The following is an 18,240-nucleotide window of genomic DNA, read 5'->3' as shown; positions in this document are numbered from 1 at the left end:
CCCAGAAAGAGAAAATAATTTGCAATCCCAAATCATTATTTCATTGGGAATTTTTCTAAGTAAGTCTTCCAAAGAGAATATAAGCATACCACCCTCTATTTCCTTTGCCAATAAAGGCAGAGCTTGCAAAAAAAAAAAAGGGGGGGGGTTCCTTTTCTTAGACATATGTTGTTTTACAAATCTAACTTATACACATTTTTGGTCAACAAATCAGGTAATGCATTTTGGGAGAATGGAAATCTCTCTTGACTCCAAAATAGGAGAAATGAGTTAAAGAGAATTTCGCCTTCCACAGTGCTCCACAAACTATGAGATTTGACTCAGAATGTGTTTTATGGGTCCCCTGAAATAAGATACTTCTTGCTCCCAAATTTGTATCCCCAGATACTTCTTAACCAGGATACAAATTCCAGTCCCTAGTATCTGGGGCAATCTCCAGCAGTGGTAGCTCAAGATGAGAACGGGCGTTGCCTATTCCTGCCTGTGGATCAACACGGATTTCTTATTGGGTGAGAACAGCTACCAGGGAGCTGCAATGGAGTAGGACAGGCCAGAGCTGCTCTCTCTTCTCTGTAGCCTCTCACACAAATAGGGAGTCAAGAGGGAAATGACACGGTGAAGGTTCAGGAAGGAATCCTCTGGTGCAACCTCCCTTATGTATATGGAGCCAACATCCTAGAGAAATTAGGTGACTTAATTTTAGCTAGTCTGTTGATAGCACTGGAACAAAACTCGTTTCCTAACTTCCAGACAAAGCTCTCAGAGAGAGTGGCAAAACAACAGGCTCCTTTTGCAGCATGTCCAAGGGATAGCCTGGGCGTACACCCCTGGAGAAAGAGTTAAGTCTTACTTAATTAAGGCAACATGGTAGTGAAAAGTCTGTCTGTGGTGATTTAATCACATAACATCCAAAGAAAGCAGTCAGGCAAAGGACTACTCAAGGCTCATCAGTAAACAGAAAAAAAAAAAAATCCTGCGCTTAGTAAAACTTGTACTGTAGGAGTAAGTGTTCAGAGAATATCTGAGAAATAGCTGGAAAGAGGTGAGTGATCAGGTAAGGGGAGGCCCTTCTGGTCAGACTCTTAAGACCTAAGTTCCTTTGCCTACCCTTCCTCTGTTGCTTGCTTTAGAACGTTAGTGTTTTGTCGTTGGTTGTCTTGAAAAAAGCAATAATGAACCTCCCCTGTTTTCACACTATCATTTAAGAATGGTGAGAGATACAAGTAATCTAAATTCCCAGCAAGCCATGTAAATTCTTTTACTTTGAAATAATGGGTCTCATTTACCATGAGGAACTTATAACACAAACCTCACAGAAAATTAAAGCAAACACCTGCTGTCCATGTATCACCTTCCTCTGTCTCCCCAACAATCCCAAAACCACTTCTGGAGACTAAACTATTACCTGCAGTGGAAGTCAAGGTAAACCCTGGAGTTTTTCCTATTCCATTTGAACTGTAGTGGTTTAGATGACTACAGACATGGTCCCACAGGTCTCTGAGCTGTCCCACTAAAGTAGGGTTATTTTGTCTTCTGTCCTGGGGACCCTAATTACTCATTACAAGGGTGAGCTTCCTCAGCCATCTGCCAAAATTGGCGTGGCAGATCTGGCTGACTTGGTAGGCTTCTTCTTTTTTCCTCCTCAATACATTTTTGTCCTTTCCAAGACACTATCCATCCAAGAAATAAAAGAGTCCAACCAACCTGGACATTCTCCCATCAATACCACACTAATGACCACCCTTTTCAGTGGGAACTACAAACAACTACTTGTGCACAGCATTCCCAGAACATAATTGTCTCCAAATACCAACACCTCCACTGCTCTGGAAAATAAAACCCCAGTGAAATCAGGGATGATCTTGACTTCCTAAAATTGTGGTCAAGGTCTTTGTGCAGAGGCTGGAGGACCACAGCTCACACTCGAGGAATTTCCTCTGACCCTAGCTGTACTGCATCATTATCCAGTGGTTTGCTTTACTTCTGAGTTTTCTGGCTTCCTAATAATTCTGGGTCTTATTTTGTGATACCCACTAAAACCTAATAGGGTTTTTATCATTATGTTTCCTCCTGATATGTACTGTTGGTTAGATCAAAGATGAGAAGATTAAAAAGGACAAAGAGCCCAAAGAAGTGAAGAGCTTCTTGGAGGGAAAGAAGGGATTTACAGAAGTGAAGTCACAGAATGGAGAATTCATGACCCACAAACTGAAACACGCTGAGAATGCCTTCAGGTAAGAAACAGAGACGACTTAACAATGGCTGTGTTCACATGTGAAGAAAAAATAATAGTCTCCCTATCCTGTGCCTCCAGACAGAAACGTGCTAAATAGGCAACATATTTCTGTTGTGAAGTCATTGGCCATTGTCTTAGAGATACGCAGTCAGCAGGGCAGGCTATCAATCACTAACAGAAGACCAGTAGTCATGGCTCAGGCAAGGTTTAATCTGCTTTTCTCATTACTTAGCAAGACAGATCATGCTTAGTATCCATGTTTCTGTTCCCTGACTTAATACGCTATATAAGCTCAGTTTATTAGAAAACATTATGATTGGGGTTAATGTCAATGATTCTCTATATTGCCCAGCCAGTTTCATAAGAGACCTTTGTCAGTCCCATTCTCAAAAATGCTTTTTTAAAGATTACAAATAACTGGTGCTTGAAACTAAGATTGTCCTTTAGCCAAATACTTGGGAAATGTTAGGTTAAACTAAAATAATCGTATCTCTTTACTGCAGGACTTTGAGTCTGCTTGATGTTAATTTGCATTGGGAATCTCAGAGAGGGAGGAATAGGGCATGGGACTCGTGCTCCATTTAATACCCTTTAGAAAACCCTCTTGCATAACTTCACCTGCCCCTTCTCGCCCCACCCCCCACCCACATCATGTTGAATACCTGGAGAATTGATTTTAGGACAGATAGACAGGTCCAGGCAGGTAAATCCTTACTTCTAGATACATCTAATACTGAGAGCTCCTCCCAGTTCTGTAGATGAACTCACGCTATAGAAACCGACCACAGACAGCTGGCTACATGATTCTCCGTGCCCCGCTCCTACACTTACACCCCTCCAACCGCCAGTGCCAAATTCCCACCTCTGTTATGCCACTGGCTGCTGTGCCCGGGTTCTAGAAGAGTCCTGGGTCCCTGAAACATGGATTCCCCTGGGGTTGTTCTTTGGCTGCAGTCTTACCTGTAGACCCTGTTTTCTGAACACCTCAAATAAGAAAGTCCCAAGCAGGTATTGTGTAGAAGCTGGACATACTCCTTACACCAAGGCCTTTGTAGCATACAGAAGTGGGCAAAACTACTAGGGCTTTGCCCCTCTGAGCAGGCTAAAATGGGGGAATATAAGTGCCCCCAAAGAATTTTTCTATATACAGATTTGAGCAGAAAGGTAGTCTTGGGATTGGCAAGAAAGTAGACTTTCAGTAGGAAATTAGCAGTTCATTTAGAATTCATAGAAAATCTAGAAATCAAGTTGATTTCAGGCTAGTCAGCTGAGTCCAAAGTTTGCTGAAGCACCAGTAGTTTAATATTTCAGAGCCCTATAAAAGAGTGTCAGGTTCATGAAAAGTATCCAATGAATGTTGCCTAACAATATTACTATCTCATTATTTGATAGTTTAAAATCTGCTTCGTGGGTATGAGTGTATTTTTTTAAAGAAAAATAATGTGTTTTTAAAAATCTGACAGTAGATAGAAGTTTGGTTAACAATTAGCAAACTTGCCAACAGCTTTAGTCAAAGCTCAAATTAATAATTAACACACCCATTGTGTGGCAATCCAGAGAGCTGGGAATTCAAGGAGAAAAGGGATGGCAGTAGGTGTAGCACTAAGAATTCTTAACTGGCACTCTGGCCTTAATTGTTCCATCTTTGGGCAGAAAACAATGACAGAAACACGCTGACACCATACCGTTCTTTCTTGTCTAGTGCCAACATGGGTTCATTTTAGTTTTAGTTCGAAGTTGATGCCAACCGAAGCAGAGATGTCTGGTTTTGCTTTATCTACTTATAACGTGAGGAGCTTTCTAAGGAAGGAAGTAGGAGCCTCTATTTAGATTAGCTGAGTGCCCACTAGCCTAACTGAAAACAAGCTGTGTTCGTGGGGAAAGGTTTGATGTACGTCTAGATTTACACCTAAAGGAACCACGGACCCGGCACCTGGGTGGCTCAGTGGGTTACGCGTCAGACTTCAGCTCAGGTCATGATCTTGCAGTTTGTGAGTTCGAGTCCCATGTTGGGCTCTGTGCCAACAGCTTACAGCCTGGAGCCTGCTTTGGATTCTGTCTCCCTCTCTCATGCTGTCTCCTGCTCTCTCATGGCTCATGCTGTCTTTTTTTAAATAAGGAACCAAGAAGACAGGAGAGAACTTCTGGAAGAAATTTCCATATTAGTGGCACTCTAGTGCTGAGGGCATGCTGGTACATCTAAGTAGAGGAGACATGGACAAAACTCTTGCTCCTGTTTTGAACACAGCTCATGTTTGATTTAATTACTATCCCCTTTGATGTTCCTGTTTTCTTGACTAGATTGTTTTCTCTGAAAAATTACATTAAAAAAAAAATCTCAACTCAATGAGCAAGGTATAGAAATAGGAGATTATACCAAGGGTTTTATAGAAAGTTCAAAATGAGCATTTGTTTTGTTTTCCATCTATTTTTAACTTCGTAATGAAAGTTTTTTTCTAATTATAGAAAAAAAGATATTATGAAACACTCAGAAAATAGTACAAAAATAAGTACCAACCAACTACCAGTAACATTTTTCCCAGTTATTTTCTATGTGTATATATTCAAAATAGACATATATAGTGTGTATATAGGAGTATAATTATAAATACATGTTTTTCCATTGATTCTTGCATTGTATATGACAATTTATTGTAGCTACCTTTCTGTACCAATGAATATGAGCTTACAACTAATAATGCTAGGGTATTCCACCAAGTGGATGTGTCACGGTTTATTGAACCAGTCCCTAACAATGGACATTTTGATTGTCCAAAATGAAGACTGAGCGACACCTAGTGGAATCCAGAGAAGTTTCTATAGGCTTGTGTTCTGCGTCCCAATTCCTGTGCATTAACATAATGAAAGCAGAGAGCAAACTCATTTCTGAAGATGGAAAGACCTGGAATTAACTCAGAGGGGAGATTTCTCTCTAAGTCACAGACCTAGGAACCTATAAGACCCTGAAAAGAACATCAGGTTTTAAGGGACCCTCTAACCTTTGTTTCAGTTCAAAATAAAAGAGTACATCTTTAACTCTCAAGAACCTAGAACAGTATTTTAAAACTTTTTAACCTAAACTCTTAGTAAGAAATAAATTTTACATCATGACCCAATACAAAGCTACATATATACTTAAAACTGAAACTAGCATGTCAAGAAATGGTGATTTCCCTTGCTCTATGCAATGCACTTCGATGTTTTTAGTTTTGTTCTTTATTATTTTTAATGCTGATTCTAATCTACAACATTGATTTTCCATCCTGTAGCTTGAAAAGGTTAGAAAGGGGGTGCCTGGGTGGCTCAGTCGGTTAAGCCTCCGACTTCGGCTCAGGTCAGATCTCATGTTCGTGGGTTCGAGCCCCGTGTCAGGCTGACAGCTAGCTCAGAGCCTGGAGCCTGCTTCTGGTTCTGTGTCTCCTTCTCTCTCTGGCCCTCCCCTCTCATGCTCTGTCTCTCTCTGTATCAAAAAAATAAATAAAACATTAAAAAAAAAAAAGAAAAGAAAAGGTTAGAAAGGACATAGTCTACTCAGAACTACCTCAGTGTTTAAAGAGCAGGAGTTGTACACCTAAGATCAGTATTGGTAATTATGTAGGCTTGAACTCATTCTCTGTTTTATTCTCTTTCTTACACCATAGCTAGAAACACTGAGCCCTTCTCTACGTGGAATAAATCACATCAGATGGTGGTAATTCATGCGTTCCTTAGACAGAGTGTTAGGGATGGGGTCCCTGTGTTCAGGGCTCGTTAAGCATGACCTCACTGCCTGTTAATAAGTACTTAAGCAGCTGGCAAGCTACGTCCTTGTCTCTTAGTTAAGGACTCTCTGTAACTAGGCACGCTTCTGAGCACAGCGCTGAATTCTCCTGAATAATGCGCCCAGAGGATCCAGCTTGCCTGAATTTGCTGTTGTGAAAACATGGTTCTCTGCTGCAGTTCTTCTGTCATGTCCGACATGTTTTGAGACAATTATCAATGTCATAACTCTATTAGATAGCAAATTTATTAAAGGATCTTAGAATCAGTAGGGGCTAATGATCTCTCTTCTTTTTTAATATATGATTTATGGAAAAATACTAAGAATATCAGTTCTGAAGTGCATTTTAATGTTTAGTTTTGAGAAAGAGTGTGAGAGTGTGAGTGGGGAAGGGGGAGAAAGAGAGAGAGAGAGAGAGAGAGAGAGAATGAGAGAGAATGAGAGAATACCAAGCAGGTTCCTCCCTGATAGCAGAGAGCCCAATGCAGGGCTTGAACTCAAAAACCATGAGATCATGACCTGAGCTGAAGTCAGACATTTAACCAACTGAGTCACCACTTGCCCCCTATAGTACAATTTTAATGTAAGGACACTTGATATAGTGTTTTTTAATGTTTATTTATTTTGAGTGAGAGAGAGAGAATGCAAGTGGGGAAGGGGCAAAGAGAGAGACAGCAGGACAGAGAAAGAGGGGGCAGAGGATCAGAAGCAGACTCTGAGCTGACAGCAGAGAATCCAGTATGGGGCTTGAACCCACAAAGCATAAGGTTGTGACCTGAGACAAAGTCAGATGCTTGACCCACTGAGCCACCCAAGTGCCCCCTGTCTCTAGTCTTAACATGTTCCCAAGTCTACAATGAAATCCCTGTGGTTCTCCTTAATCCCAAAAGAAAACTTCAGCATACTTTCAATTTTATTTCTAACTCCCACAAACGTACCCATTTTCTTGCTGATTTGCTGTTATCTGTGAAGCATTGCTTCCACTTGACCACGGAAGGTGGTTAGACCTAGACTGTAGAAATTGTAGAGACTTACATCCCTCACAGACCCTCTAGTCCTCAGTGTAAGAGGTGAAAGGTAGAGGCTAACATGTTTAACTCAGTTGATTTTTTAATTTTCTAACAAGCCATAGTTAACTCCCAATGTAACTATAGTACGGTGGAAAGAAGAGTATACCTGGGAGAGAAACACTGGAGTCTGGTCACAGCCCTACCACTGTCTGACACCTGAAAGTTTGGGCAGACCGTTTTTTCTCTCTCACCTGTCATTTCCTTGCTTGTAAAATGGGGGTGGTATCCTAACCTGCCAACTGCCTCATGACTGTGGCTATTAAGTGAGATAAAAAATATGAAAAGGGTCTACAAAGCGTAAGTAACAACCCTAACGACACCATAGCAGAACTAATTTAGTCATGTGAAGTCCTGATTAGGAATATCCGTGTCATGTTAGAGCACACAAATCGAAGCCGTAGGTCAATGCAGTTGTTCAGAGCTTTCTTGGAGCACCCATGTCAGAATAGACCTACATGCCTGTAGTTAGCTCTTAATCAAGAGGCAAAGGGGAATTTCATCTGCCAGAGATCAGCTGCTAGAGTCGAGTTCAAGACAAAGATGTAGCGAAGCAGCTTCATTTCAGTGCCTACTCTCGTTCTAGCCATCTTTTCCTGCCTCCAGTCTGGATCCAGGATTCCAGAGAGATCCAAATTAACAGGTACTTACGGCAGAGGACTACTATGGTCACACCTAGACTTTCTAATAGCAACGTTTTGTATTACATATCTCCCTTCCTGGTAACAACTAATTTTTATGATGTTACATAAATCAACATTCATAGTTGATTTCATAAGATCCAAAGAATAGCCCACTGAGGTAAATAGAACAAATAATATTTGCCCATTTTTTCCATGATGTATCATGCAGCATTGAAAAAATCATTTTTTAGGGGCACCTGGGTAGTTCAGTTGGTTGAGCATCCGACTTCCACTCAGGTCATAATCTTGTGGTTAACGAGTTCGAACCCCAAGTCAGGCTCAGAGCCTGGAGCCTGCTTCAGATTCTGTGTGTCCCACTCTCTCTGCCCTCCCCTGCTCATGCTGTGTCTCTCTCTGTCTCAAAAATAGATATAAACATTAAAAAATATTTAAATCATTTTCTAACTGTGATAAAACATATAACAAAATTTATGATCTTAACCATTCTTTTAAATGCTTTTGTTTATTTTGAAAGAGAGGGAGAGAGAGAGCAAGCAGGGAAGGGGCGGAGATAGAGGGAGAGAATCCTAAGCAGGCCCCATGCATCAGCACAGAGCCCGATGGTGGGCTTGAACCCACAAACAGTGAGATCATGACCTGAGCAGAAATCAAGAATCAATTGCGTAACTGACTGAGCCACCCAGGGACCCCACCATCTTAACCATTTTTAAGTGAGCAGCTCAGTAGTGTTAAGTACATTCACAATGTTGTAAAACATCTCCAGAACTTTCTCATCTTGCAGACCTGAACTCTGTACTCCCCACTTCCCCCCACCACAGCCACTGGTAAACACCATTCTACTTTCTATTTCCCTGAATTGACTACTTTAGATAACTGACCTAAGTGGAATTATGTAGTATTCGTCTTTTGGGGACCGGTTTATTTCACATAGCATAACCTCCTTCAGGTTCATCCATGTCGTAGCATAGGACAGGATTTCCTTACTCTTTAAGGCTGAGTAATATTACACTGTGTGTATGCACTGCTTTCTGTTTGTTTCTTCATTTGTTGATGGACATGTGGGTTGTTCCCACCTCTTGGCTGCTGTGAATAATATGGCTCTGAACAAGGGTATGCGAGATCTTTTCAAGATCTTTTGGGTATATACCCAGAAATGGAATTGTTGGAGCACATGGCAGTTTTACTGTTTTTAAGGGACCTCCTTACTGTTCTCTATGATGGTTGGGCTGTTTTGTCCATTTGCCATTTTCCCACCAACAGTGTCTGATTGCCCCGTTGTACAACTAGGACACGAGGGGAAGTGGTGGAGAGGGGTCAGATTCAGACCTTGAGATTGCAGGCAGACCCCACCCTACCCCGGGGGCGGGTGTGAACATCCCCTCTCTAAGGACAGGCAGTGGAGATTTCTTCCGGTTTGTGATGCAAAGCCTGCAGACAGACATCCCTCCCTCCCTCCCGGGAGTCCGCCCCACTGACTCTGTCAAACTCCTTCGCATTTCCGGACAGCCGCCAGGGAGCGGGGGCGAGGGCCAGCGAGGCCAAGGAGGCCGAATCGCAGGTGGAAGCCGGCAAGCGCCTGGAGGAGCTGCGCCGCCGCCGCGGGGAAACCGAGAGCGAGGAGTTCGAGAAGCTCAAACAGAAGCAGCAGGAGGCGGCCCTGGAGCTGGAGGAGCTGAAGAAAAAGCGGGAAGAGCGAAGGAAGGTCCTGGAAGAGGAAGAGCAGAGGCGGAAGCAGGAGGAAGCGGAGAGAAAAGTCAGAGAGGAGGTAAGGAGGGCGCAGCTTACCCCAGCCCCCAGCCCGCGTCTGGGGCCCCGGGGATGCTGTTCTTGCTGGTAGAATGCTGCTGCCCGGACTCTTACACAGACGTTTTAAGAATAACAAACTCAGGGCGCCTGAGTGGCCCAGTTAAGCATCCGGCTTCGGCTCAGGTCATGATCTCACGGTTCGTGGGTTCGAGCCCCGCGTCTGGCTCTGTGCTGACAGCTAGCTCAGAGCCAGGAGCCTGCTTCAGATTCTGTGTCTCCTTCTCTCTCTAACCCTCCCCTGTTCCCACTGTCTCTCTCTGTCTCTCAAAAATAAATAAAGAACATAAAAAATTAAAAAAAAAAATAACAAACTCACCACGCATTAGGCACAGTTCAAACCCTTTACACCTAGTAATTTCCATCCAGTTATAAGCACTTTCTGGTGTGACTAGTCTTCTTACCGCACCCCATTTTTTCAGATGAGGAAATGGAGGCACAGAGTGGCTTTGTCATTGTCCCATGGTCCCATTTACCTTAACCCATTCCCCTCTACTGTCTCCCAATAAAGAACAGCAAGCAGAGAAGGACGAAAGGTCTGGAGATTAGTTACAAGATCCGAGCCTCACATGATAGTTGTTTTCCAAAATTAGAAGGGTTTCTATAGAGAAGATTTTTTAAGTGGCTTTCCTTTTTTTTTAATGGAAGAGTAAGGAGATGAAGTGGCCAGAAGCAAGGACAGTAACTGCTTTGTTCATTCCTGTAAACCCAAGACCCAACACAGTGCCAGGCATGTAGCAGGAGCCCGGTAATTATGAACAGATGAATGCGTTCCGTCTTTTAAGACAGAACTGAAAACAACAGATAAAGTTACAAGAAGGCAAATTTGGAAAACCGGAAAAGTGCTTAACCAACTACAACTTTACAAGGTGCATTCTTTCCTTTCATCCAGAGGTACATCTTATTCCCATTTTGTGGGCAAAGGAAAGGGAATCAAATTATTTGAGTGACTTTTGTGAGTTACTTGACTACTGAGTGGTAGCATCAGTATTGAGACCTCGATTCTCCAAATGGGCTTGCCCTCTAATCTTAGGAGATAGTGACCTTCCGGCAGTCAAACTATGCACGAAGACAGCAGATGGCTTTCTGACGTGGGTCCTCTGCAAAAACCCCCTAACCGGTGTGGAAAGTTTGGGTAAATTATTCCAAGGTCTCTTCCAGCTCCAGCTCTCAATGAGCCACTTGCCTCTGGTTGGGAAGTAATTGGGGTAATAGCACTTTAGACTCAAACATACCTGGGCTGGTATTTTTTGCCGCTATCAAGCCGGGAGCGGCAGAGTTCCTGGACTGTGCTAAAACTTCTTTTCCTTACCTGGAAAATAATGCCTAGTTATAGGATTGATGCCATGACCGAATAGATCATTGTATTTGTGGTGTTTGCTAGTTATAATTATTGTTAACATTGTCATTTAGGGGAGCAGAGTATCAATGAAGGCAGAGGAGAAACCCTAGCTCTTAGAATTGGATTGGACCTAGATTATTTGGTCTAACCTCCTACCAAACAGTGTCTCAGTCAGTGGAGCCACAGTCACAGATTGTGGGGCCTGCAAACGACAGAGATTTATTTCTCACAGTTCTGAAGACTGGGGTGTTCCAGGCCAGCAGTCTTCCCGCAGCGTCCTCACGTGGCAGAAGGGGGAAGAGAGCCCTCTGGGGCCCCTTTTATATGGGCACAGTGAAGCCTTCCCTCTCAGGGTCTAATCAGTCACCTCCCAAAGCCGTCACTCTGGGGATTAGGACGTTAGTGCATGAATGGCGGTGCAGGAGGGCGGAACCTCAAACATTTAGCCCTTAACACAGAGAAGCCTTCTCCACATCCTCTGACAGCTGAACATTCGGTCTCTGCATGAGAACCTGCAGTTTGAAAACTACAAACGAGTACACAGATCTCAGTCGGCCCTGCACAGAGGATGCGCAGCTGGCTCGCAGCTCTGAATGTTTTGCCTGAGAGGAGACCGGGGAGTGTTGTAGACCAGGAATGAAGGCGCAGAGGGGCTGGCATGACAGACTGTGCGCGTCTGTGACTGCCTTGGTGCGGTGTCTGTGTGTTTCAGGTTTGGCGAGCCATCTAAAATCATCTTCTCCGTGGAGGCGGGGACAACCATAAAATTATCTCTTGTACAGTCTGGTGAACATAATGTCATAGGTTTAACATGAACTTTCCACACCAGTTATCTCCTCTGTCTTACCACTCTCCTCGGAAGGAGGTGGAAGGGACATTTATATTCATTTTACATACACAGAAATGGAAGGTCAGTGGTAAATGCCCTGGTGAGGACCAGCTACACACCGATCCTAGGAATTTTACATGGGCTTTCTCATTTAGCCCTCGTTAAAGCTGTCATTATCCCCATCCTACAGATGAAAAACCGAGGCTTAGAACATGTGAGCGGTGCAGCCAAGGCCACGCAGTTGGGAAGTGGCCGCACCGCAGTGTCAGGCAGACGGACTCACGGGCTCAGGCTCACCTCTGGCCGCCGCCCTGGAGGAGGGGCAGCATGCAGTCCAGAACCCCGCGCTTTCTCCTGTGGGACCGGTGCTCCTTCCCCCACAGCACTTTGTCCTTCTGGCTGGAGGCTGATGTCAATGTCCGTGTTATTTGTTCTTCTGTCTCAGGAGGAGAAGAGGAGGCTAAGGGAAGAGATTGAAAAGCGGAGGGCAGAAGCTGCTGAGAAACGTCAGAAGATGCCCGAAGACAGCTTATCAGATGACAAGAAGCCATTCAAATGTTTCACCCCTAAAGGTTCATCTCTCAAGGTACTTTTTCCTCCCGGAAGGACTTCTCACCACACCTCTGTCAGAACGTGATGGAAACCTGATCGTAGCCCCTTATTTGGCTCTTCATCACGCAAGCCTCTGCTTCACTGACCTTTCTGCTCCTTCTTTCAGCCTTCAGAGCTTACCATCCTCAGGAACGTGAGGGAGGGAGAGAAGCAAAGTGGAGAAATTGGTGTCTGTTGTTAATTAGATGCTTTGGTGTGTGTTAAAGTGACCTTCAGCAAGTATCTCTAGATTTCACTGACCCGTGCCCTCCAGAGGCCTCACTGCTGTGAGCGGTTGAAAATGGAAACATTTAAAGTTCACCAAATGGGCAACCATATTATAAAAGCTGCTTTTCATTGCTAATTTGTCATTATTAAAAATAGGGCAGCTGGAAGTGGTACTGGTCAGACGTGAAGGCCGCTATCACCGGAGGAGGTGAGGTGGCCTTGGACAGGGTCCTGTGCCAGGCTGAGTGTGGTCCCATCACTGTCTTCAAGGAGCCCAGCCCCCACTGCCAGAAGACAGAAGTACTGTCAGGAGAGAAGAGAACGAGCAGGAGGGAGCCCAGTCAGGGACATGACCAAAGGGCTGACGTGCAGAGCAAGAAAGTCCCACCTATTACTTAACACTCAATCTGCCTTTATTTTCAAATATAACTTTTTTTGGTTTTGAGAGTTAACATTTGTCGAGCACCTCGCATAGTGAAGATAGTCAGTAAATATTTGTTGAATGAATAAATGCATCTTCAGAGATTGGAACATTTAACACTTTCACTTCACCCTCAGTTTCCATCAACGTAGCAAGGCTACAAAGCCTTGATGGGCAAAACCAGTAGAGACTCACAACCAGGCTCCAGCTGGTTAAGTCTGTGCACGTGTGTGTCGATAACTGTGTGTGTGAGGTCATCTCCTGTGGCCCACTAAAATGCCCGGAAGCCGGGTACTTACATTTGATAGCCATCACCTGTTTCACAGGAATGTCCACACACTTGATCCCTAAGGAACTTCACCGAGTCTTTATGATCCTCGGGGCCCCAGTCATACTCTCCCATCTCCCAAATCAACTCCTTGTACTCAAACCCTCTGTTCTCAGGATCTGGTTCAGGGGGAATCTGAACTAAGCCACTGAGGGATTTTATTGTTTAATATTTGCTATTTGCAATGTACCCAGTGTGAGAGAAGTACAAAGCAAGGTCACTGCCCATATGGCATTAACACAGTCGTCTGCTGTGGGGCATCCAAGAATTACCAGGTAACTGAACACAGGCTACCAGCACAGTGAGATCTTAGAACCGAGCAAAATGAGTAGAGGGAAGCTTTGTGGACTACATGAGCTTTATTTATGCACACTGAAATTTGGATTTCAGGGGCGCCTGGGTGGCTCTATTGGTTAAGTATCTGACTCTTGATTTCAGCTCAGGTCATGATCTCACCATTTGTGAGTCTGAGCCCTGCACTGACAGCCTGGAGCCTGCCTGGGATTCTGTCTCCCTCTCCCTACCCACCTCTGCTTGCTCTCTCTCTCAGAAATAAATAAATGAAAAGAAATTTGGATTTCACAAAGTTTTCCTATGCCACAAAATATTCTTCTTTTGGATTTTAAAGCCATTTAACAATATAAAACTCATTCTAAGCTTGAGGGTCATGTGAAAATCATCGCCTGCATAAGACCCTTCCTTGGTCACCTGGACCATAGTTTGCAGATCACCACTATAGAAGAAAGAACAGAAAGGCAAAACAAAACACGCACACGCACATACACACGCACACACATCCCACTTGGTTCAGGCTATCTCCATGCAGTGACCAGAGTTTGTTCTGTTCCATGTCTGTGTCCTTGTGTTTCTGCCTCATCAATAATCAGAGATCTTTCTACCTTCCTTGAAATCTCACCCAAGCTAAACTTCCCTTGAATAGTCTAGGTAACATGAGGAAAGTAGAGGAACATCTCTACTGCTAATTTCTGTTCTTCTTTTCAGGAGAAACTACAGCCTATCCTCCTTGTCTTCCTCAAATATCTCCTCTGAACTAAATTCTTCAACTTACATCATCTCTGTGGTCTTTCCCTCAACCAGATTCCTGGCTTCCCATTTCATAGTGTTCCCAGGAAGCCATTCATCTGCTCCCTCCTCTGGAGAAGCATGTGTGAGCAATCAGAGTATTTATGTTTTAAAAACAACAAAACATTTTTAATTTCTATATAACAGAGACAGGCTTTCAGGAACAATCTATTGTTTTTCTCCATAGTATGTGCCTTGAAGAATTTGCTGTAGCTCTGGTTTTAGAGTTCAATTTCATATTCTACGATTGAATTCCTACCATTGTTGATACTCTTGGCCCTGCGACTTTTATAAGTGGTCATAAGTTAACATTGTAGCATGCCAATGCAAGGGAATACATTTGCTATTTGACCTCAAAATATTATCAACTCATGTATTTTGTTAAGTTCTCATGACTCCTATTCCCTTGTCTGGAAAACTCTGAACTTGGTTCCTCACAGTTAAAGTTTGTTAGCAGTGAATGATTTTTCTTACGTAACCCATGCACAGAACTTATTTTAAGTAAATTAAATTTAAAATTAGGTTTTTATTGTTGTTGTTTCCATATTTTGGTGGTGGAAGGGGTGTAGAGGAAGGAGAGAGCCAATTTTCAAAAATTCCTAGAATGCTTTTCTCCCCGAGTGTCATCAGGACAACACCGCCACCTATTGGTCTTAGGAAGAACCAACTCCTGTGGTTGAAGTACAGAACTTTGTGTAGCATAAATCCAGTACACATTGTTACATTATCTAGATTAACTAAAGTAAGGAATTTTCCAATAGGAGTGCATCCATAAGTGGATGGTTAACCCTGACAAAATGTGATAATGAAGTCAAGCTGTATTAAATAGTGTAGATACAAAAGGAGATGTTGGCATCTGAGAATCTCCGTAATTTGAATTAATGGGATAGTGGAGGTTAGCAAGCTCATCCCGGAGTCAGAAGGACGCTAGAGGTGCTACAAACAAGTCTCACCTCTGCTGCCCCCTGCTCTGGCCTCCATTATGTGTTTCATTCCTCTGTCCCCGCCCCCTGCCTTGTGTGTGTTCCCCAAATCTTTGTGCATGAGTTTGCTCCCCGACAAATGTCCTGTCCCCTGTACCTCATGTACCCTCAGTTTCATAAACTCAGAAACTATAAGCTAGAAATCTCAGCTCCGAATCAAAACTATGGAGTATCTTCTCCACCGACTCCAGAGACTCACTTCTCCCATGGCCCCGACATTTTCTTCTTATCTTTACTGTGATAAGTATCATTGAATGTTAAGTATTTTGTTCCTATGTTCTACTAGTCTTCCCTACTGACTGTGTTCTCCTTAAAAGAATGGGTCACTGTCTCATACACTGTTGAGTGTTTAATTTTATAGAATGGGTACTCAATATATAATTTATCAGTTAGTTGTTTAGCTGACAGGCTGGTTGGGTTAAGATATGGATGGATGGATGGATGGATGGATGGATGGATAGATGGATAGATAATAGATGGAGATGGATGGACAATGGATAGATGGAAGATAGATGGATGGATGATGGATGATGGATAGATGGAGGATGAATGATGGATGGATGGATGGATGGATGGATGGTTGATGGATAGATGAATAATATTAAAAGTACCAGTGCATTGCATGGTTTCAATATATTTCACCTTTTCAACTGGGAACTTTTTATCCAGGGGTGCACTTCTAAGATTATATTAAAATCAGGAAAATAAGATTTGAGATACTTCGCATCCTACAAACTCAGGGCTGCCGATAGCACTTTTTTTTTTTTGCATCGTTTTATTTTTAATGAGTTTGCTTTCACCCTTATGGAAATCATTGGAAAGAATTAGATGCCCCCACTAATCTTATAAAAAATGTTATTCAATTGAGATTAGGAGTGAAGCTTGTTTTCCAAAAAGCCTAAAGGTGTTTATTAATAGTCCATGAATCCCAGGACAGTCCAGGCCAGAAAGAGCCACTAACATCTCAGAAGACTTGAAGGCACCGTTAACCACACCAGTCTAGGGTGACTGAAATCTAGCAGATTCCTTGGCCATCCTGAACAGGGCAGAAAATGGACTCCTTCCACACATGTGTGCTTTGGCACAGGCAGTCATATACAAAGGTTTTACCATGTGCTGATTTGATATGTGGCAAATGACAGAGGATATTTCTACCCTGCAGTTGGGTACCAATAAGAAGTCAGCAGATACTTGCTGACTTACATGGAACATCTGATTTGGTGATACAGTTTCAGTAAACTGTCATGTTTGATAAGTGGCTTTAGTTTTAGCAGAAGAAATTTCCTAGCTTTAAAGAGAAAAATAAATTTGTTAAAGACCACTCAGCTTACCATTTCGTCAGTTTTTCTGGGCTTATTTCCATAATTCCCACTTGGGCTGACAGGGGTTTCATGAGAGGTCAGCCCTGAGGAGTTGTACCCCAGCCTCAATCCACCCCCACCCCCGTCTCTATATTCAAGACAAACTAGGTTCAGCAGTCGGCTCCACAACTGTCAAGTTAAGAAACCAGGCTAAGCAGTAAGTGAGTAGTTTGTTGTTCTTGGTTACCTTTCTTATTCAATCCTATTACATGCATAATATGCGTTAAAACATCATGGGAAAATTATGCTCATCAAATAACTTGTTTTTTAAGTAGTTTTGGTCTTGAAATGTATTTTGCCATTGATTTACATTGTTTCAGAGGCTTTGTTATTCCACTTCTCTCTGGTCTTTAATTTGCCTCCAGAACTTTGTAGTTCTCCAGCTTTCTCTATCATCTGCCCAGTCCTACCTTTGTCCCCTCCAAGTCTCACTCTCACATACCTCCTAAGTACCCTCAGATACCTCCATGCACAGCACCCTGTGACCCCTGCACGCTCGCTGCAACTTTTACTTACCAAGTGGCACGGGCTGACAAACATTGGTTATAAGCTGCAAATATTAACTGGGTGGTTTTTTTTTTAATTCCTAGATAGAAGAACGAGCAGAATTTTTGAATAAGTCTGTGCAGAAAAGGTAAATATGGTTGATTGTTCAATGAAAATCATCAGCTGTTGTATATGTAAGGAAAGATTCTCATATTTTTATGTATGTATGTGTTTATTCACTTAGCAGTGGTGTCAAATCAACTCACCAAGCGGCAGTTGTCTCTAAGATTGACAGCAGACTGGAGCAGTACACCAGCGCCATTGAGGTGAGAGACAGCCTCAGAGTCGCGGGCAGACTTTTGCTGGATGACCGTCGACGCTTACTTAGGACAGCACTCAAGTCCAGTAGCCACGTTACTGTGTTAGAATACTAGTGGTGCTTTACTGTACTTTGAACCAGCTGTACAGAAGATGGTGACTGAGATAAACCATAAAGAAATTGTTGTTTTCTACTTTCAGCCAGAGTATTCTTTCATGAAGCTCTTACTCTTATTGGATGGGCTTATTGGTGTGGAACTACATTACTCATACGTCCATAAGTATATCTTCAGTATCCTTAGTTACTTACAAAATGTGTTCCCATATGTAGTTTCAACCGTTACAACCTTGGTTCATCTTTTTTTTAATCTATAATAACTTTTATTATCAAATAAAAGTAGTACTATAAGGTAATATAAATAAAGGTGATAGCCAGGCCAAGTTTCATCATCATCAATTTCAAAATGATTGTTCTGTGTTCTTAAGACCATAGTTTTATGCTTCTATCTGTTTCAACTTCTCCCCACACCCCCCAGAAGGGGGTTCCACGCTATCTGGAAATAAAGTATATTCCCAAGTACCAAAGCACTTGGTACAGTGCCATAGATCGAGATGTGTTTTCTCTCCTTTTATCATTCATTTAGTCAATGGTCTTACCCTTCGGATGTGTATCACAGCCCTTGCTATAAAGTAATTGGATCAGTTTGGTTTGATTTTTCTCCTGTCCTTTGTACTGCAGAGAGGAGATCCCTGTAAAATT

General features: G+C 42.8%; 1 protein-coding gene across 6 annotated transcripts in view; it reads left to right on the top strand.

The window, feature by feature from the left end:
* The window catches only part of CALD1 (caldesmon 1), a 184,350-nt gene that overhangs the window by 153,718 nt on the left and 12,392 nt on the right, over positions 1 to 18,240 (top strand). For 5 of the 6 annotated variants that reach the window (XM_029923041.1, XM_029923040.1, XM_029923039.1 and 2 more), the window contains 5 exons: positions 2,092 to 2,234; positions 9,214 to 9,472; positions 12,127 to 12,267; positions 17,267 to 17,310; positions 17,407 to 17,488. In XM_029923041.1, coding sequence (XP_029778901.1) covers positions 2,092 to 2,234; positions 9,214 to 9,472; positions 12,127 to 12,267; positions 17,267 to 17,310; positions 17,407 to 17,488 — 669 coding nt within the window. The remainder of the gene's footprint in view (positions 1 to 2,091; positions 2,235 to 9,213; positions 9,473 to 12,126; positions 12,268 to 17,266; positions 17,311 to 17,406; positions 17,489 to 18,240) is intronic. The other variant, XM_029923043.1, reaches the window with a different exon arrangement.

The sequence above is a fragment of the Suricata suricatta genome, chromosome 2, assembly GCF_006229205.1.
Source record: "Suricata suricatta isolate VVHF042 chromosome 2, meerkat_22Aug2017_6uvM2_HiC, whole genome shotgun sequence".
Taxonomy (NCBI): domain Eukaryota; kingdom Metazoa; phylum Chordata; class Mammalia; order Carnivora; family Herpestidae; genus Suricata; species Suricata suricatta.
This window is presented reverse-complemented; position numbering and strand designations above follow the sequence as displayed.